Source organism: Aulonocara sp. 'chitande type north' Nkhata Bay, linkage group LG3 (genome assembly GCF_057382095.1).
Source record: "Aulonocara sp. 'chitande type north' Nkhata Bay isolate Kocher_YH1m ecotype deep benthic linkage group LG3, A_spYH_male_GT1.1, whole genome shotgun sequence".
Lineage (NCBI taxonomy): Eukaryota > Metazoa > Chordata > Actinopteri > Cichliformes > Cichlidae > Aulonocara > Aulonocara sp. 'chitande type north' Nkhata Bay.
This window is the reverse complement of record NC_141346.1, coordinates 18,330,658-18,351,533: the sequence shown is the minus strand read 5'-3', so window position 1 is coordinate 18,351,533 and position 20,876 is coordinate 18,330,658. Positions and strand designations below refer to the sequence as shown.

The 20,876-nt window shown below is 40.5% G+C and overlaps 1 protein-coding gene across 1 annotated transcript; it reads right to left on the bottom strand.

Moving 5' to 3' along the window:
* Positions 1-562: 562 nt before the first annotated feature.
* LOC147334317 (antiviral innate immune response effector IFIT1-like) lies at positions 563-19,798 on the bottom strand. The gene is made up of 10 exons (XM_086286514.1): positions 19,731-19,798; positions 18,139-18,315; positions 17,194-17,383; positions 16,929-17,120; positions 4,637-4,864; positions 2,831-2,972; positions 2,635-2,761; positions 2,409-2,553; positions 2,046-2,093; positions 563-1,378 (listed from the first exon to the last, which is right to left on the bottom strand). Exons 1-10 carry the CDS (start codon positions 19,733-19,735, stop codon positions 1,166-1,168), a joined length of 1,467 nt encoding a protein of 488 aa, XP_086142640.1. The 5' UTR covers positions 19,736-19,798; the 3' UTR covers positions 563-1,165.
* Between the last annotated feature and the right edge of the window lie 1,078 nt (positions 19,799-20,876).

The window sequence follows — 20,876 nt, the reverse complement described above, 5'->3', positions numbered from 1 at the left end:
CACAACCTCCACAGCAGTGTCCTTGAGTCATATCGGGGTGTGCATGGGCCGCTTTCCTCTGAAGTCGAATACCAGTTTTGTTTGGGGTCTTTTCTGCATTCAGGAACAAGTTTCTGTTACTGCACCATCCTGCAAAAGTCTCACACCCTCCCTGTAGTCCTCCTACATGCTGCTAGTGTCTGCATCATGTTGTTTGTATCTGTATTGTCTGTCCACTCTGTTAACACTAGAACCACCACTGGAACCTCAAAGCTTTAAGAAAAAACAACCCCCCCCCCCCTCCCCAAAGATCTCACATTACATGACTTTTCCTAAGATGGGGTTAATCATCAAATACTGCATGTTTGAGTGAGTGGGATCAAACGGAAAAAAGCAAATTATTTCACCTCATAGAAATTAATATAGAGCCACTTCTGGTGCCAGGTTATTGTTTACACAGATTTTAACATGAAGGCTCGAGCAGAGCTGGTCAGAGTGGGGAGTGTGTGACCGACTGTCTGGAAACTGGGCAGGTTCCTGGCTGTGTGCAGGCAGGAGAGGACTCAAATGCAGACTCATGGAGGCGAAGACAACACAGCTTTATTTGCTGGCTGGTAAAACAATACAAACTACTCTGGGAAATAATATAAACTAGACACACAGAAAGGCACTCAGGGAAACACACAACCATGAGGGTACAGAAAAAAAAAACACAGGACTAAAATCCACTAAGGGGGTACATGTAGATGAGTAGAAAGCTAAGAAGAAAGGAGATGTGCTGCCACCTCCTGGCTGCAGTTAAAGGGTGGAAATTTTCTCTTATTCTTATGAATTAATCAACATTAGTTATATTCTGCAAAAAAGTATTTTGACATGATTTTCCTTTCTACACTTAAACTTTCATTTAAGTTCTCCTAACTTTCCTATTTATCGTTTTTGAATACTCTTCTGTTGAAAATTGAGCAACATTTAACATTTTTCTCCAAGATATATGAACACAACAAAAAATTACATATGCAAATAACACATTTTATGATTTAGAAGCTAAGAGATAAAATACATATTGTAAAAGATGAATTCCATCCTGCTCTCTCTGAGTGTATCACTCCCAAAACAAAATTAAAATACCTTTTGGCTCCTTGTAAGATTGTAAGTTAGTTATAGCCAGTTTTTGCAGTGATCCTGATTAATCAGAGGATGATCCCTGCAGCTCCAGGCGCAGCTCGCACAGAGCAGACAGGTACTCTTCATTGTCCTTGTCACAGTTCAGAGCTTTCTCATAAAAAAAAGCAGCTCTCTTCCTGTCGCCCTCAGCTCTGGCCACCTGACCCAGCAGAGCGAGAGCTTCACCATCACCCCGATTCTTTGCCAGACGCCTGTCAGCGATCTGCTTCAGTTTCTGCAGGAAAAAATAGAGGAACAATGAAAGATTAATTTATGTTCCAAAGAAGTAGATTCTGTTCATCTGGGTGTAACGTTTTTAGTGGGAGAAAACATTACATTATGCTTTAATTAAAAAAAGCGACATTTTGAAATTTGAACTCTGGAGGCTAAAGGATCCACCTCCCATCCTACATTTAAATAGTATAGGCACCACAGGTAAGCCCACAATCTGAGGTTGAATTGCTCTAATGGGGTGATATGGTACTATAAGGTCTTTAAGATAAGATGGGGCCTGATTACCAGCTTAAAATGTTTCTAAGAGTTTTCGGGGGACAACAGAAGGAGAAAAGCTATAGAGAGGTGTGTAAGACTGCAACTCTGGATAGTGACTTGGGGGGTTTTCATAAATTTGGCCAGACTTTTTGAAATGAAAGGATTTCCATCCAAAGTGGGATGGATGCCACATCTCCTCACAAGACCTAGTGAAAGACAGTACCACTGACAGTCACCAGTAGTTTTCAAAACGTAAGTTGAAAACAGTCCTCAGGAGCACAAGTAGGTGGTATTGAACAAATCATTTAAATCAAGCGAGCTTTGATATGAGGTTTTGCTCACACCGCACGAGTTAGTAACAACACTGAGTTTATATAACACGTAACCTTTGTTATGTCTCTAGTGCTCACCTTAGCACACTGTCTCCAATTATATTTTTTCAGTGGTATCAGCAGCCCCTGCAGAGAGAAAACAGCAGAAGACTATGGTGAAGATAAATCCATCCATACTAAGGTCATGTGGTGGATGTGAGCGGTGAAATGTTTCACATTACTGCCCCGACACCTCCACCCTCCAAACAAGGCCTGTTAGTTTTTCTTCTTTCATTTGTTCTTCTTGGGTTGAAACGTGGGACATTAAGAGGCAGCTGCATGTCTAACACTGTACATGCAGCTGCCTCACCTTGGTGTAATTTGCCCTCTGATGGATCAGCTACCTGTCACCTTCATTTTTTCTTCAGATAGGACCAATCAGTCTGGCACCTGGAAACTTACCTTGGTATAGTGAGCGATGGCTTGAGCCTCGTTTTTTTTGTGATAATGAAGAAAGTCACCGCAGCGCTGATGGATAGTCTGACAATCCTTTTCCTCCTCCACCTCTGATAACGTCTCCAAGCACTTCTGGAAAGCCTCCTCAGCCCTGAGAAACAAAGAGATGATGAGGAATCTACAGCCAGAGGAAAGAAAGAAGGAAAACCTGCAGCTTTGTTTAGACAAGTACCTGCTCATATCCCCTGCCTCTGCACACAGCAGTGCCAGTTCAGCCCACGCCAGGACAAAAGGTCTCTTCCTCTTCACAGATTCTTCAAGGTGACTGATACAAATACGCCTCCACTTACGCACCTCTTCTGTGGAGCATTAAAGGGTGATTTGAGTGGTGTTTATTTAAGGACAATATGCAGTATATTTCTGTGTACCTCTGTTGCTGAAGCGCCTGCGACGCTCCTCAGCAATCATTTTCTGCTTGTAGCACAGAGCCAGCTGGTAGTTGAAGGAAGATAATTGATCGCCCCTTTTCAGTCCTCGCTCAAACACGACAATAGCCTCATCCAGTCGATTCTGGAACAGATTTAAAAACACTTATCAGATACAAATATTCAGATCAATTTGAGGATAGAAGAAGAAAAATAACAGAAGAATGGTTCAAACTCTCTTAACAGCTATAAATGCAAACACTGAAAAGGTAATGAATTTGTAAGGAAATTCTCTCTTGTTCACACCAACAACTTATATAAATGCATGAAAGTCTATAAAAAAGAAAAAAAAGGAGGGAAAGGGGAAAAAAGACGAATGGAATCCCTCAGACACTATCTCTACTTTTAAGATTAGGCTTAAAACTTTCCTTTTTGCTAAAGCATATAGTTAGGGCTGGATCAGGATTTCGGCTCTGCTTTTGTAGGGGATATGGTTCTATAAGCTTCATCAGGTTTTGGCCTCCAACTTGCACTGGAGCGGTTTGCAGGCAAGTGTGAAGTGGCAGCAATTAGAATCTGCACCTCTAAATGAGAGGCCGTGGTCCTCAGCCAGAAAAGGGTGGAGTGCCCACTCTGATTCAGGGACAAATTACTGCCCCAAGTGGAGGAATTGAAGTGTCTCAGGGTCTTGTTCACAAATGAGGGGAGATTGGCAGATGGATTGGTCCTGCAGCTGCTGTGATGCAGATGCTGCCCCGGTCAGATGTGGTGAAAAGAGAGCATAAAAGCGAATCTCTTGATTTACCGGTCGATCTATGCCTCTACCCTCACCTATGTTTGCAAACTTTGACTAGTGACCAAATCTGATTGCAGATACAAGGGGTTTGTCCAAAGGGTGGCTGGCCTCTCACTTTAAGATAGGGTGAGGAGTTTGGCCGTCCAAAAGGGGCTCAGAGTAGAGCCGCTGCTCCTCCACATTGAAATAAGTGGAAGAAGATGAATGGATGGATGGATATTCATAAATTTGAAATGTAATCAGTGTGTCTGTACTTACTATGGGAAATTTATGCAACTTCCTGTAAAACATTAATACAAATTTGCAGCAGTGGACGCCACAGTTGACTGTCTACCTCAGGTTTAATGGCTGGTTGTTCCTGTCCCTGAATCAGTACAGTATCAGGATTAAGGAGAGCAAAAACACCCAAGCTGTTCAGGATTACAAAATAGGAAAGGAAATGAAGGCCAAAGCCTAAAGCCAGCCAGCATCCCCAGAGATCACAGAGTTGTTCTAAAAACTCCCAGGAGCCAAAAATGAACACCAAACTTTTGGAGTCATACGAGGACAGGTTTTATAACCTTTAAATAAAGTGTCTTTATTGACCTGGCTGCTGTTGATGATGCTCTATTAAGGCTTGTATGGTTGAGGAGGCCTTAAAGTGGATGGTGAATGTGCTTTCATTTATAGACAGAAGCTAATGGCATGAATGGTGGGCCCAGGAAGATTTCCAGACTAGAATCTTGGACTTCGATCATCTGGTACCTTTACCCTCGGTTCAAGCAGAGTTGGCGTTCTCTTCTCCCCACTGTCACCAAGTTGTTAACATTGAATTAATTTCTAAGTATAACACTGCAGGTGCCTTGACATACTGTAAATAATCTTAGAATAGTTTCTATGAAGAAAACGTTTTTAAAAAACTGAGGATGAGTCTCTACAGACGGATTTCCTAACTTTTGTTTGGTCTGCTGTTACTAAGCCAAAGACCCAGTGAGCAGAAGTAAGAATTTATAAGACCAAAGTTGCAGACTTACCCGTTCACGTAAGTATTTTCCTGAGTGGCGGAGGATATGAGGGTTATCAGGATCATTTTCTAGTGCTTTCTTCACCAGACTCTCAGCCTCTTCGTATTTCTTATAGGCTGCCAGCTTTGCACCCAGCGTGCACTGCAGAGCAGCGTTATTTGGGTTGATCTCCAATGCAAAGCGAAGCTGTTTGATGGCCTGGGATTCCTCATCTTCCTGTAAGTTTTCTAAAACCCACTGCAGATGAGAAACTGGTTAGTCCACAGTTTCTTTTGCTTGAATAAATATTAGTCATTGAAACTTCTAAAAAATATACTGACGCTGAAGTAACTGAGGCCACTGAAGGAGCCCTAAAGTTTACTCTCATCATTTGGTGCTGTCTCAATTTTAGGAAGTCCTCTTATAGCTCATCACCTACTGTCATTAAAGCTGCTGATTGACTTGACCATAAACTGTGTTTTGAATCTCATGCTGATGCCACTACTAAAAAGGTTCAACAAAGACTGTTCTTTTTAAGTAAAATGAGATCTTTTAATGTCTAATCTCAGATGTTTCTTTGTTTTATTGAAGTTTTATCGAATCTGTGATGTCTTTTTGTATCGCTGCCTGGTTTGGTAACCTGACGGTGAGGAATAAGAATCGGTTGGGACTTCTGGTAAAAACTGCTCGCAAAATTTCAGGGCATTGGCACGATGGACTTTTGGCCATTTACAATAGAAATGTGCTGAGTAAGGCTCATTCTATTATTAATTGTGTGAACCATCCACTTCACAGTGAGTTTGAGTTGTTGTCTTCCGGGCGCTGTTTTAGAGCACCTCAGAGGAAGACCAAAAGACTCCAGGTCTCTTTTATCCCCACTGCATCTTGTCTCCTTAATGGCAAATGTAAAATTATGATATTATTTTATGCCATGTTATACCCCTAATTAAAGATTGTGAATTATTATGTAGTTTTAGTTTGCATTATTCTCCTGAATTAGAAGAAGCTGATAACTATTGCATTAGTTAAACTGATTTGCATTACATTAAATTGCTGACTTGTTGTGAATGAATGATATTGTTTTATGATGCATTATATTGCTGAGTTATAAGAAATACTGTTCGCAGAAGGTTATTGTCTAATTTGTCTGAGTAGAAGAGAACAGAGTGTGCTGGAGTTTTCTGCCCCATTTCAGCAGGAGCAGATAAACAGGGAGCCAAGGTCGTAGCTTAGGCGCTGTGTGAGAGAGAGCATGTGAATGTTTAGGCTTTTTATGATAAGGTGGAGGCACCAGAGGTTATAAAAGTTTGAGCAATGCTCCACCATTTTGAGATTTTGAGGCTGTCTGCATCAGTGTCCATCTCCCACGTGTGTGATCATTAAATCATCGTTTGACTCAACCCGGCCGGACCAGTGTTGTTATTGTGGTTTTTTCTCTTGTCTCCATCCCCAATATTTTGAACCTTAACAGCTTGGGGGCTCGTCCTGTGGTATTGGGGTGGAATTTAAAAGTTTGGACGGTCCGAGGTTGTCGAACGGACAGGCACGAGCCAGTGGTCTGATGTGAGTGGACAAAAGCCGGCTTATCTAAAGGTAAGGCACTACCTGTTGAATGATTTCCAAAATGTGCCAAATTGGATATGACTAAATTAAAGTCTACTCACTGAAATTACTGGTAGAGTGTCTGTTTTGATTTTGATGAGAATCACCGTGTGGTATGCAGTTAAAGTTGCTTAAGAATGTTTAATGAAGTTGAAGAAATATGAAAGTAATAATGTTGGGTTTGAGTCCCTGGATATTGAGCTGAAGGCTCAGGTAGTTTGGTAGGGAAATTAGGACAGAAACTGTTCCAGAAGTAACAGATACTGTTTAATAGTTTTACAAATTAGGACAGAAACTGTTCCAGAAGTAACAGATACTGTTTAATAGTTTTACAAATTAGGACAGAAACTGTTCCAGAAGTAACAGATACTGTTTAATAGTTTTACAAATTAGGACAGAAACTGTTCCCAGAAGTAACAGAGACTGTTTAATTGGTCGTAAAAAAGTTATCTTTCTTCGGTGGGACCCGTTATGGTAAAATTTTTCAAAATCGGTTAGGTTAAAATTATTATAGGACGGCACTGGAAGATGCTAAGAAGCACATAGCCCGGAGGTTACGCTCCCTCCTGGCCGTGGACGCGCGGTCTTGACCTGTCGGCGAACAGGGGTAGTTCAGTTTTGGTTTAACTGTGGGGTACAGGGCATCCCGAAATAAGCTAGGAGTTACCGAGACTCCTCATCGTTTAAAACGGTGTCATGTGCTTGTTTGGACAAAGTTAAATTGAGTTAGGGATTTAGAAGTTAGGTCAGAAACTGTTCCCAGAAGTAACAGATACTGTTTAATTGATTACAAAAAAGTGAAGCTTTCTTCGGTTGGACCCGTTAACTTAAATTTGTCGAAATTTGTTAGGTGCTGAATCTGTCAGCCCTGTCAGTAATTGTAAATATAAGACGTCTTTGTAATATAAAATAGAAGAGTTTTGTCTGAGCTTTGTGTGACCCTGTGTGTGACGACAGCGCACTGCAGCGCTGCGAGCTATTTTTAGACGGTGTGTGAACATGCAAATGAGCTGTGACGCGCACAGAGGACTTTGCTTCCTGTTTAGCGTGTTTTTGAGTTTTATAATTTTGATTTGCAAACAATGATACATGCCTGTAAGTAAAACGCTGATTTTGCTGATTATGATACTACAAATAAGGTGTTGAATGACTGGGGTGTGAATGATGTTGGAGTTTAAAGCTGAAACTCAGAGAGGAGTGTGTTGGGAGACTGGCATGTAGTCTGCAGTGCAAAGGTGGGCGTCTTGCCTGCTAGTCTATTTAACAGTAATGAAAATGATATTAAATAAATCTCTCAGTGTGTTGATACAGGTGGCTATGGGGCTGGACCAACTGCCCCCACAAGCACGGCGGCCGAAGCAAAATTATAGTAATGGACACAAAATCAGCAAGAATCAGCAGCTGTGGAAAAGACAGCAGCTAGCAGCGAATTAAAGGAGAAATTAAGAGAAGTTTTACACATAAAATTGCGGCCAACGCACTTGTGGAGGTTGGGAAGGCGCCTGGAGCATCACAACAAGAAGGTGAAACAAAAACACACACAAGCAGAGAAATGTGAGAGAGAGGCACGTGCTAGAGAAATGCCTCGTTTGAGAAAAAACGTTAAATTAGCCCATCTACAAACGCACATACACGCAATGAAGAAACAGCTTACACCCATGAACACGTGAAGATTTTCCAGCAAGTTTAAAGCAGTGAAACTTAACATACACCCGCCGTTACACAATAAAGTTTATCCACTACTAACAAATAAACCCTCTGGGTTGCAGGACAACAACTTAACTTCAAAAAAAAAAAAAAAAAATCACAACCAGTGATTACACGACAAATTTAGTGGTTAATAAAAGTCAAATTGTGACATGTTTTCTTCTGATTGATTAATACAAGTGATTACTGAATGAAAGAAAATTCCATTTTTGTGCTTTAAACATGATCTTAAGAATTTTAACATGTACCTGTGTTGTCCTGTCAGCTTGGTGGGTTATGAGAGGATTATATGGTGAAAAAAAAAAAAAAAAAAAAAAAAAAAGGGGGAGAGAAGGCTGACACAGGGCCTGGTCCCGTTGTTTTTCCCCTCTCTGAGTAACACAGCCAATACAACATGATTTTCCTGTTCGTTTGTTTTTGTTTTGTTTTGTTTTTTCTCTTTATGCTTGATTACAGGCTGCTTTGTCGGCCCGGAAAAGCCGAGGCTGACCCTGGACTCCTGCTCTCCCCTCTACCATCTTTGCTCTCTCCTCTACCATCTTTGATGTGACCCTGACTAAATGCTAAAGCAGCTGAACCCGCAACAACAACTTGAAAATGTCAACAGTGCTGCAGGAAAATGATCTCATGCAGCAGAGACGGAGAGCGGTAATCCAAGGCCCGTTTCACTACACGGGGAGATTTCTGTCAGCGTGTTTTCTTTATGAGAAGATTGAGAAAGGCCCGGCTCCCACCACCGATTCTGACCACCTTATATAAAGGAACTATTGAGAGCATCCTGAGCAGCTATATCACTGTCTGGTTCGGGAACAGCACCATGCCGGACAGACAAGCACTACAGAGGGTTGTGCAATCAGCTGAGCGCACCATCCGCTCGGTGCACCCTGACCTGCACTCAATCTACAGCAGGCGGTGCTGGACCACGACCAGGAAGATGGTGAAGGACCTCAGCCATCCCAACAACAGACTGTTCTCTCTGTTGCTGTGTACGTGACAAATAAACATCTGGATTTGGAAAACGAGGCACTCGCAAAGCCACCAGCATTGTGCCTGATTGGACACACCCCTCTCACACACTCTTTACATTCTTGCCATATGGAAAAAGACAGCTTCAGCTGACAGAGCTGTGACGAGACGCCCATCAAGCCCAGATGAAAAGTGAGGCCGAGCAAAACCATGCTGACCTTAACCACTCTGCATTAAAACTGTGCAGGACAGTGACGGACCAACAATGACCATCGGGCAGCAAAAAGGGCGTGCCAGGGACAGGAGGAGTAACTGAGGTCACCTCAGAATGGACAAAACACCAGGAGAAAATAAGCTGAAGGCACAGGTGTCGGGGCTCGGCCAGGAGCTGACCTCTGAGAAGAGCCGAACAGCAGAGCCGCAAAAGGCCGTGGAGCAAAGCAAGGAAAACATCAATGGACTTAAATCTGATTTCTACGGAAAAGACTCTGAGGTTTCTGCCCTCAATAAGACCTCGAGGCATCAGAGCAGAAACTGAGCATGGCCCAGGAGGAGCTAGCTGAAAATCGAACCCATCAGGCTTGGAGTCCTAGACACCGGACTTGAAATCAGGCCGGAGCATCCTGGAGCTAGATGAGCAGTGTGATTTGTCCGGTCTGCTATGGAGCGAACGTTAGGGGGATGGCTTCCTGTCGCCTCTGCCGTCCTCCGATCGCTCAGCGTCCTGGGCTGCCCAGCTCTGGACTGAACGCTCGGGCCGAGACACCCAAACAACCATGGACTCCATTCCCGTGGAATGGGACCACGACTACGACCTCAGCCGTGGGCTTGAGAGTGCAAGAAGGGATCCCAGAGAGCCTTGAGGCCTGTGTAAAACTAACAGAACAAAGATTGAGGTCTTCCACTGGGGAGGTGGAAGCTGCAGACTCTCCTATACACCTTCTGGATGTCAGCCGTTCCACCTGCAAACAAACGGACAGCAGTCGTACTTCTGCAAGCAACAAACGGACATCCAGACAATTGAGCTGCGTATCAAAACCCTGAAGGAAGACCGAAGCAAAAGGGTCAAGTTAAGGAGGAGCGAAATAAGGAGAAGATGCTGGACACTGGAGAAAAGGACTGCCTCAATTGGGGCCAGAACCAGTATGGACAGAACTCTGAGCAGCAGCACCAATGGATGCAAACAGACTGAAAAGGAGGAGGGCAGGACCCAGGGCACGCTTCAGGCCGTGGTTTACCCAGAACACTACAACAGGAAAGTGATGAACACAAACACCCACACAAACACACACATCTACATGCACCGACTCAGAGTGAAAAGAAACATACATATGAGCATATGCACTCGTTGATTGAGGGAGAAATGACACACACACACACACAAATTAAAATGTTGATTCAATGAACTGAGAAGTGATCCACACACACACACACACGCTGATGCAATGAAGAATGCTTTACTAACAAATGCTGCACACAAACATCCAAATACGGAGTTGGTTACAACAGCAAGAACTGATTGATTATTTACTGCTTAAATGTATTTCATGCCACGCAGAGGGCATTTGTGTAGATTTAGAGGACATGGTCTGAAGCACTTTGATAATGAAAACAATGTCTGTGCGTGATGTCTGTTTATGGCTCAAAGCCTCCACTGAATTGTTTACTGTGCTTCACACAGTCTAACAAGGAGCAGTGGTACAGAGCGAAAATGATGAATGAATGGTGTGAGTTTTATTTCGAAGAGATTATGAAAAGGTTGTGTTTATTCAACTTAGTTGTTTACGTTTTTGCCAAAGTAAAGAGTTGGTGTGTAATTAATGTCCACTATTGAGTCAAGTAAATCCAACATGTTTTGTTGGTGCAAAAAGGAGTTTTGGTTGATCTTTGGGTTTTGTTTGACACTAGGTTGATTCTATCAGTGAGGTTTGGATTGTTCTCTTTCTCTAAGAGAGAGAAAGATGGTTTGAATTTTGGACATGTTTGCAATGGGCCCCAGTATCTGTTATTATATGAGTGTTTAATTGGTTACGTCTGTGTTTGCTTTTGTTACAGTGCACTGAGATAAGAACATCTGAGAGGTGTGATCCACCGGTGGTGATATTTTGGTATTTTGTGAGTTCCTGATTTAACAAATCAGCTCTTTAATCCAGGCCTGAGAGATTGAACTTTAAAGCGCTATAAAATATTCTTATTGAAAACAGTCGCAAAGTATTTTTTCTCCATGATTATAATGAGCTTGGGAGAAAATTGACTTATATGGGACACTGATCCTGAAGCCTAAAAGGATTGCAGCGAGTCAATCCAGTCCAAAGAAGGAAAAACAAACAAGGAGCTGTTTCCTTTAAAATGATGACGTCATCTTGCTGGTGATGGAGCCTCGAATAGGCTGCGCGTGAGACTCCATTATCAGCAACTTTTGGTATGAATGTGTGTGGATGTATGCATATGACTGACGACTAAAAGTCATGGACTGACGACTAAAAGTTTAACTGACTTGATACTGAGACAAAAACGGTGCTGACTTTAGGATTATTGAATGTCCACAGACAATTCACCCAGCCTGTAAAAGAAGGGTGGATGTTTTGTTTTGCTTTGTTTTGTCTGCAAGAACAGAAGAATGACAAAGACTAAAGAGCTGTAGCTTCACAGCAGTGTGAACTGCAGACTGAACCCTTTGGTTGCTAATTTTGAGCTACTGATGTTTGCATTAAGGAAATTGTGTTTTAGTAGCTGTGTTTTAATTAAGGTATTACATTATATTGTTGGGAATATTAAATGCTAAAGTGAAGAAAAGGTTTGATCCCACTCATGACTGAGCATGTTATTATTAACCATAGTGGGTCACTATAGAGAGTCAATTAATTTTAGAAAAAAAAAAACAAACAAACAAAAAACCCTCCACCGAGGTCTATGAATAAGAGGGGAATGATAGACAGCCACACTCAAAATGGAGATATGTAATGATAAACACTGGTCCCCGTCTTTTGGGCGCTTTCTTGAAGTAGTCAACAATTTAAAAGTAAGATAAAATAACAGGGGCATGTGCTGAGGGGTGGTGCTGCACAAGAACAAGAGTAAAATAAAGAAAATATTGTTTTTAGAAGTGCAAATTAAAATGTACCATTACACTCAGAGGATCAATATGAAGCTTAATATTTGTTAATTTTGAATGAAGTACATGACTGGTGACTGTTCTGTCCTGAGCTTTTGTTTTTACAGCACCCGCTTGATCACACCAACAGTTTCTCGCCACCGAAGAGGGGTACTTGAAAAAAAAATAAAGAACGGGGAGGAATATCATCAAAACTGGAAACAGGTAATCCCCAAAGGGGGTGATAATGCCATAACTTTCACTATGGTCAAATTCTCAAAATTTGACCCTCAAAAATTCTTCAAACATTTAGACACAAAGTGGAGATTTAGATAAATATAATGTCGTAAACCACATAAGCATGAAGTATTTGATTCAATAAGATGGTGAAGTAACAAGCAGCAAAAGGTTGATCATGTTAATGGTGTTTATTCAAGGGTGCAGAGGAGATTATTATTATTAAAGACAACAAATGAAATAACGAAAAGTAGAAGTGGAAAGAATTTGCGTTAACGGTAATAAAATCAAAAAAAAAAAGAAATACTAACTAAAACTGTACTGAATGTTCACAAAACTAACTAAAATTAACTAGATTTATAGCAAAATGTGTTTGGTTGCATTGATGTGTGCGTGCCCTGCTATAGTGAAATTAAGGGAGTACGTTAGTCGAGTCGTCTGGGTTGCTGCTCCGTTCACCCGCAGAATCTGGTCAGGAAAAGTCGGGAGACAGCGCCAGAATAGAATTGAGGATGATTTTAATATGATTGTTTTGTAGACATAACAAGAGTCTTGTAGTGGAGAGGGACGTAATGTCCTCCTGAGACCCAGAGAATAAGAAAAAACAGGGAGAAATTATTTTCGTTTTTTCTTTTTTTCTTTTTTCTTTTAAATGAATCAAGTGTTATTAAAATAACAATCTCATAAGATGAAGATCAGGGACCAACCCAGAAGTCACTGACACTTCACTAACTGTAAACTATTGGTTTAGGAATAAGTGATGGCACTGACCTTTCTATTTCACAAAAGTCAATTTATTTAGGATATCTGAGTAAGTACTGATTTATTTGGAGACACAAAGGAACATTTGGCACTTCCCTCATCTCACATCTGTTTCATTGTTGTACCCAATCATTCTACAACTGAAATGCCTTGGACTGCTAACCATTTCAGGCAAGTGGAGTGAACCATATTTTGCTAGACTCTCATCAGATTGGGGCTTCCTTTTATTGATCTTTGGAGAGAAGTCTTCATTACTGATATTATTCAGGTCTTGTTCACATGTTTGTCCCAGGTTTCTCAGCCAAGAGGAGCTTAAACCCCAGATACTGTGAGTTCTTTTCACACGTTGAGATCACTGATAACTCTCAGCAATGACGTGATCTCGTAGGAACAATTAGGTGTTATGGATTCAACTATAATTGCGACTCTTATTTTTTACTTTACTGGAAAACATTTCTGCATTTTACCCATATTTTATTTTTAACTCAAAATCAAAATTCCAGATTCTACTACATGTTGGTTTTGCACCAGATAGGACGACAGATTTCAGGTGGCCCTGTGTCTTTCTCTATTACATCTGCCACTGCATCTCGATAATCTTTGTGTGGCTTTTAGTGGGTCCTGACCCTCTCATATTTTGAAAAATCTCCCTTAATAATTGTGTTAAGAATTCTCTCCGCCTTTGTCAAAAGTTGGGTATTAGGAAAAAGTGAAATAAATATAAAGTCCCAATGTGTAGAGCACACATTAATAAATTAGTCATGTTCCCTGTGAAAGTAAATGAGCCTAATTCTTAAAGACCCCTGAAATTATTTACCAGATGTTTATTTTTTGAATAAAATAAAAATCTGAGTTTAACAAAACATTTTAATTGTAAATATCAAGCTTACCTTTCTTTCTTCCATAAAATGTGCTTGTGGGCACGTCAGCCATTTTGAAAAGGTGGGAAAAACAATTGGCAAGGCCACACCCCCACACATGTGATATAATTTTAAAGGTTCTGTTGTCCTCTCTAAGAAACATCAGGACTTAGAGGAGTGGCAAGTAGAGTATGAGAGCTACAAGCAAAAAACTAAATGTGTACTACAGTGCGCAAGAATGAATTACTGGGTCATCAGGGGGTCTTGAGGGACATTTATAAAACAAAAAATCCCACAAACTTTAAAAGTGCACTTGAAAAGCTCACACAAGAAGGTTAACCTAGCTTACCTAGAAGACCTCATCAGGGGGAGCACGCTCCCCCTCGTTGAAGAGCTCACCCACTTAACTCGCATCCCAAGAAAATAGCTAACCCCAGATAAGGCAGCGTGATGTATCCCGAGATAACAGGACTGGGACATCTAAATAAAGGTGTGAAACAATCGCCTTCAAAAGGTTATCAATTAACTTTAACCAAAATTAGGAACACTCGGTGCGGCAAGAGTTAATAGTTATTAGTCTCAACACCCAAGGATAATTAGAAGAGCATGACTGATATGATGCAACTGAGATTTTGTTACACTTAACTTTTGCAAAACACAAATAAAACTAAATTGAAACTAAGGATTTTCAGAAAATATAAACTAGCCTAAACTAGCAAAGAATTGGTAAAAACTAATTACAACTGGCAAAAAATTGAAAATCTGGAGTCGAAACTAAATAAAAGATAAAACCTAATGAAAATGGCGAAACGTTTAAAACTCTGGTGCAGAGATTGGCAAATCTGACCAGGAACGTTATAAAATGGATTGTCAGAACAGTCAGCGTTAAAGCCACTTTTGACAGTCCATACTAGGATGGCATTGGACATCTTGGGGGTGGAAAGGGGTTGGTGTGACCAAGGTGTGGTTTGGCTTGTTGTATGTATATTTGAGATCATATGGCTCTGGATGGACCAGTTACCAGGGCATGGAAGGAGGACAGACTCATTAAAGGAGGAGAAGGCATTTCCTGGGATTGGAGATCCTCTGGGTGAGTGGTTGATTAAAAGCATGCATAAAATAGAAGTTATCTGTTGTTATTGATTGGTAATAGATTGATAATTGGCCTCATTTACAGCTGTATTGACTTGTTGTGGACGTAGTCGACTTCAGGTTTAAACACTCTCATTAACAGGTTGAAAATAGTGATATTAAAGGAAGAGTATGCAGCACCACCCTGTCAGACGCCAGTGATGGTGGAGCTCACTGATGAATCAGGTGAGCTGGATTCATGGCTGATTCAAAACTAAGATCCCCCTGCTGTGGTCAGTAAGGGGAGAAAAGGGGGAAATAAAATCAAGAATTAGAGAGGCATTTATAAACGTTTAGGTGTCAAGTGAAACGGGACAAAAGGGGGTGTTATACTGTTATTTTCAATGTCAGCATTATTATTGTATGAGAATCATGCAACAAGCATTGCATCGATGATCATTTATTGAAGTTTTTGACCTTATACTAACATCTGTGTTCCTGTGATGGTTATAACTTCTGATGAATCTTCTATTTACAGGTGTTAGGATAATGATATAATTTTTCATTGCAAGTGTAACCATGATCATTTTTATACATATTGCAACTTGTTGCTCATTGTAGAGTTGTGCTCAAGTTAATAAGGGTTAAAAGCTACAGTCAGCGCGAATGTCTGACTGATCTATTGAGGGGAAAGGCTTCGAGCATAGAAGGCCGCACGCGCTTACAAAACACTGATATCATGTTATTCTTTGTGGTCTTTTCTTAAATTATGTCTTTAAGGTTAGTTTAAATAGTGGCAGTTAATTAAACGAGATTTATTAAAATATTAAATACCTGAGTCAGAACGTTACACGCGGATCACCTTAAGAGTCTGGGAAACTTTGTAGCTGCCTAACTTTTTTGAATGTTCTAGCTCCGTTGATTTGACACATTGGAATGTGTCAAAAAAGGGGGGGAAGGTTGAGCTTTAACATCAAACCAGGATTATTTGAACATTTTATAACTTCATTTGTGTCTTTAATAATTTAGGAATGGTAAAGCTTAAGCTAATAGCGGTCCGAGAAGACGGACCTTTTAGAGAATCAGTGAAAAAGCATAAACTATCACTTTCATGTTTAATCATTACTCATTGAAATGAACTGAATAGCGTTTAGAAGATTTGTTAATTTTTTGTCTTTTGTTAAGAAGAGGGGTTTCAATAACAGGTCATCAACAGCTGTTCCACATCTGGTGAACCTTAACACAAATAACTGTCCTTGGACTTTCTATCACTATTGTCATTATTATTTCATATTATTGTTCTGTTTACTTTTATCCTGCTGCTAAACTAATTTCCCCTTGTGGAACAATAAAGAATTTGAATTGAATTGAGGAGGACCCATATAAGATAATAAACTCTTCATCCTTAGTGTTAAGATGTTGATACTATACCAGTATCCTTTAAAAGCACAATAAACTTTTTTGCCTTCCAGTAAAAGCTAAATTAAACTATGACTTACTTTTATTTGTAAAGAAAGCAATACTGTTAAATACACCACATTTCTTCTGTGCTCAGCTGCAGTATCCAGATAAACTACATAATTATGCTACATCATTTTTAGCAATTTAGAGATTCCTTGAGCAAAAAGTAACTTTTTGAAAAACTCTGTTACATTCAGAGCATCTTTTAAGTGGAATAAACTGCCTTATGCAATTAGAGAACTAGTGACTATTCATAATTTAAAAAAACATTTAAAAGCCTATTTATACAGTTTTAATAAATATTGTAAATATTGTAAGTGGGTAATGTTGTGACCTGTTTTCCACATGTATTGTGCCTCAATGCTTATATTTTTACGATTATTGTGGATGTAAGAGCCAAATTATGTGGATGTTTTGCATCTGTATTACAATCATCTTTATTTTATAATGTTTTATTATATTATACTTGATGGCTTGGGCCCCAGGAAGATTAGCAACCACTATTGTTCAAGTTGATGGGGTTCCTTATGAATAAATAAAGAATTCTTATCATAAAACTGACCTGTTCTCCGCAAAAGAGGACAACGGCGTAGCAGGTGTTCCACTCAACATCATGAGTCTGTACCTCAAGTGCTTTACGAAAACAGTCGATGGCTTTTGATATAGAAGACCTCGACACCTTGAAATAGGCCCAGCCTTGTTCCCCATACACCTCTGGGAGGAGACTTCCTGATGAACCAGTGGGATACTTCACCTGCAGAGGGAGAAGGAAGCGTCAGAGGTTCAACAGCAGTGATCATCATGTTTGATCTGATTGGTTTACATACCAGTATGTCCTCGACTCTCTGACAGTAGCTTTCTGACTGTGCAAAGTCTCCATCATGATATTTCAGCCAGGCCATGTCTCCATACGTCACAATCAGCCGCCTCTCACTCTCATCACCGTAACTCTCCCTGATGGTCTCCTCTGATTGGTTTAAAAGTTTCAGCGCTTCCTCTCGTTGATCCTGAAGATACCTGAGGACCAACAGGTCATCAACAGCTGTTCCACATCTGGTGTTTACGACACCTGACAAGAAACTGACTTGAGGGTTCAACTAACACTTGTTGATGATTCATTAAGGTTTTTATCTGAGGTTCATGACTCCAGGGTTAGATAATTACTGCATTTCCACCAGAAAAACAAGAGTCAAAACAATCTTCAGGTATCAGATTTATATCAAGATTCTTAAAGAATCAGAAACTTCAGTCCAATACTCCAATAATGTTTCTCTTTCTATCATGTGTATCTATTAAGGTTGAAATAATGAAGTAAACGTAAAGCAAGCTGACGTTTTTCTTCTAGCTGTATTTGCTAAGCTGCATCAATCTGGTGATTGTTTATTTATATTGTTAACTTATGAAGTGAGTTAAAAATGAGCCAGCCATATCTAGTCCAGACAAAATTCATCTGTGTTAGCAGCAGGAGCACTGCTGATAGGTAACATTAGCAGAAGAAACACAGCTCAGGGTTGGATCTGATCCTGAAAACAAAACAATCTCTCTATCATTCAAATATAGATCCTGCTGATGCTGACCACTGTTTCCTTTGACAGTCAAATTTCTCTTTGGTCAGACGGACTTCAGTGAGAAGAACTGTCTTTCTTCTGGCTAATGTTAGCTCTGCTCTTCTCTTCTGTAGCAGAGTCACAGAAATAAAAGTGTTGAGATTTGAATGAGCAGAATAAATCCACTTTAGCTTTTCCTTCATCAGACAGCTACAGAAACTGTACCTGAAATAAGCCAAGAGGCTGTAGAAGCAACCTGCTCCTTTATACGGACTCTGATGAAACTCTATGTCGATCTCTGTTCGGGTGATCAGTTTTTTCGGGGATACGTCCAGCTTCAGATCCCAGGTGAAGTGACACTGCAACTGTTGCAGCCTGCTGAGCAGAGCGCTGCTATCTTCACTGTAAGAGAGTCACAAAGAAAACGCTGTGAGGAGCATCAGAGGGAGAGCATCAAACCAGGACTGGCTGAACCGAGGCTCACTCAGTGCTCTGACACACTACAACCAGCACATGATCAAACATCCTCACTCAGAAACTCTCATGCCAGCTCACCCACACTTCCCAGCTCCTCTCCTTGATAAAAATTCAGTTTGTGTGATCAACCAATGAAATCAGTGATGTGAAGTAGATCTGTGGTTTGAATCTCACACTGAGGAACCAAAAGAAACCTTAGATGTGGAGTGAGACACAAACACAGGGGGACAGCTAAAGTTTTGTGATACAATGTTTAATTCATTTGATCACATGCCAGTGTTAAAATGTCTAGTTATTGATGTAAGATGTGTCATGTTTCAGCTGTGTTCAGGCAGGAAAGGACCCAAACACAAACTCACGGGGACACGGGAAATAAACTCAAAAGCACCGCTTTATTTCAGACTTGAGGAAAGGATACAAAACTAAACTTCACAGTGAGGCACACAAGTAACACACAACATGAGGGACAACGCGACACTGACTCAGAGAAACACAGGGCTTAAATACACTGTGAAGTAATGAGGGGAATGAGACAGAAGGAGGGCACAGCTGGGAGAAATCAGAACTGACGAGACAAGGAAGCAAAGCAGGATGCACGCACATGAGACAGACCTTCAAAGTAAAACAGGAAGTACAACACTGAGACGTGAACTTGACACCGTGGAGACAGAGCAACTAAGAAACACAGAGATATAAACCATAAGGCAGAGCACTCTAAGGACCAAAATACACAGACGGAAATACTAGGCATGGAGCACAAAAAAAAACTAGATTTAAGGGAGTAACTAAAGACCAACAATGAGGACATAACTTACAACACAAAGTGACAAAAAACACAGGAAACTCAAAACACTTCATCAAAAAAACCCAGGACCCTGACAAGATGCATCAGTTGCCCGTGTTTTTTCAGTTACCAGTGTTCATGATGTGGAATTAATATTGTTGAAGAGTTAAGCACTGAAGTAGGCAAGCAGGGACACGGACTCGAACATGCATGCAAGGTAGTTGTGAGCAATCAGGGCTAAATTGTGTGGATTTTGATACCCAAGTGGGAGGTTATTAATTTTATTTTATTTCTTATTTGACTGATAGAATATTTGATTACTAAAATAATCGATACCTGCAGCACAGATTATTATTATTACATAACAGGTTTATAATTTTATAACCTCCACTTTTTCCTCTTCCTCTGATTCACAGACTCCTGGACTGTGTTACTTTGTATCCCTCTGTGTGCACCTGAGCGCCAGGTAAACTAAACTACTGCTGGATTTAAAGTCCATCAGGTGGACAATTTGTGATAAATGACCGATTATTTATCAAAGGTTTGGCAGACTGACCTCATGTTGGAGCACACAGAGACCTCCTCCTCAGACTCAGCAAAGTGATGACTGAACACAAAGAGTGCGTGGACCGATCTGTGAAGCTGTCACCTCAGTTACACAAACCACACACCCCTGCTCCTGCTGCCTTCAGGGCCCCGCTGAAAACAAGTAAAAGTGAGAATCCATCTGCTCGTGTCTCTCCTCTCCTCTCCTCTCGTGAATTTAATGGCCATAAATATAAAGGATGTTAGGAGACGGGAGTCACACATTTGAGACAGGAGGAAAGCGTACCGACGAGAAGGCTGGGCTTTCTGTTTTACATGACCTCAGGAGGGGTCTTTGAAGGCACCACGAGGGAACGTTAGGTTTCGTTTCTGCATCTCAGCTGAGAGCGTCACCAAAGATCACTGATCAGCCATTGGTCTGTAAATAAGCGATTTATCTGTATTTTTTCTGAGGAAGAGAGGAGCTGTTTCTTGTAGCATGACGTGAGTCCACATTAGCTTCACAGCAACTTTCTAGTTCCTGAAAACCACCACAAATAATACAGACACTAACGGAGGTGGCAAAAGTACAGACAATCTGTAGTTCAGCAGTAAAAATACTCAAGTAAAAGCTGAAGTACAGATTCAACTTCTTTGCTCAAGTAAAAAATAAGTTTTTTTAAAAGGTAGAAAAAGAGGGCCAGGAGTTCCAAAATGAATGAATAAAATATGATAATAATTAACTGAAACTGGAATTAATAAATAAATAGATAAACAATTAAATGTCTATTTATTTTATTGAAAACATGCAATAAAGTATTTATTTCCAGTTTTAATAAATTACATCAACATTTAATTATTTTTTCTTCTCATTTTTTCCACAAGTGGACCTTTTGCTATACTGGTCCACTTGATTGTCATAGTTTATTCAAGCTTTATTATTTATTCTTATTTCAAGTTATTACAATCAGAACGGACGGACTCGGGGAGAGGAAAGAGAAATAAGAAGAAAAGTTGGGAGTAAAGTAAACAGAAGGAGAGAGAAAGAACAAGAGGGGAGAAGAGGGATAGAGAGAAAATCACTAAAAATCTGCTTCGCCAACAGCTGAAAAACAAACAAGCAAAATGAAAAGAGCACAGTAGGAAAACTACAGCAACAAACAACATAAGCACAGGT

What these genes read in the sequence shown, in the direction of transcription:
- LOC147334317 (XM_086286514.1), bottom strand. An exon ending in CCATCGCTCACTATACCAAG is followed by an intron (nt 2,094 to 2,408) that starts GTAAGTTTCCAG and finishes TTCTCTCTGCAG; the next exon opens with GGGCTGCTGATACCACTGAA. An exon ending in ATTGGAGACAGTGTGCTAAG is followed by an intron (nt 1,379 to 2,045) that starts GTGAGCACTAGA and finishes TTTTTCCTGCAG; the next exon opens with AAACTGAAGCAGATCGCTGA.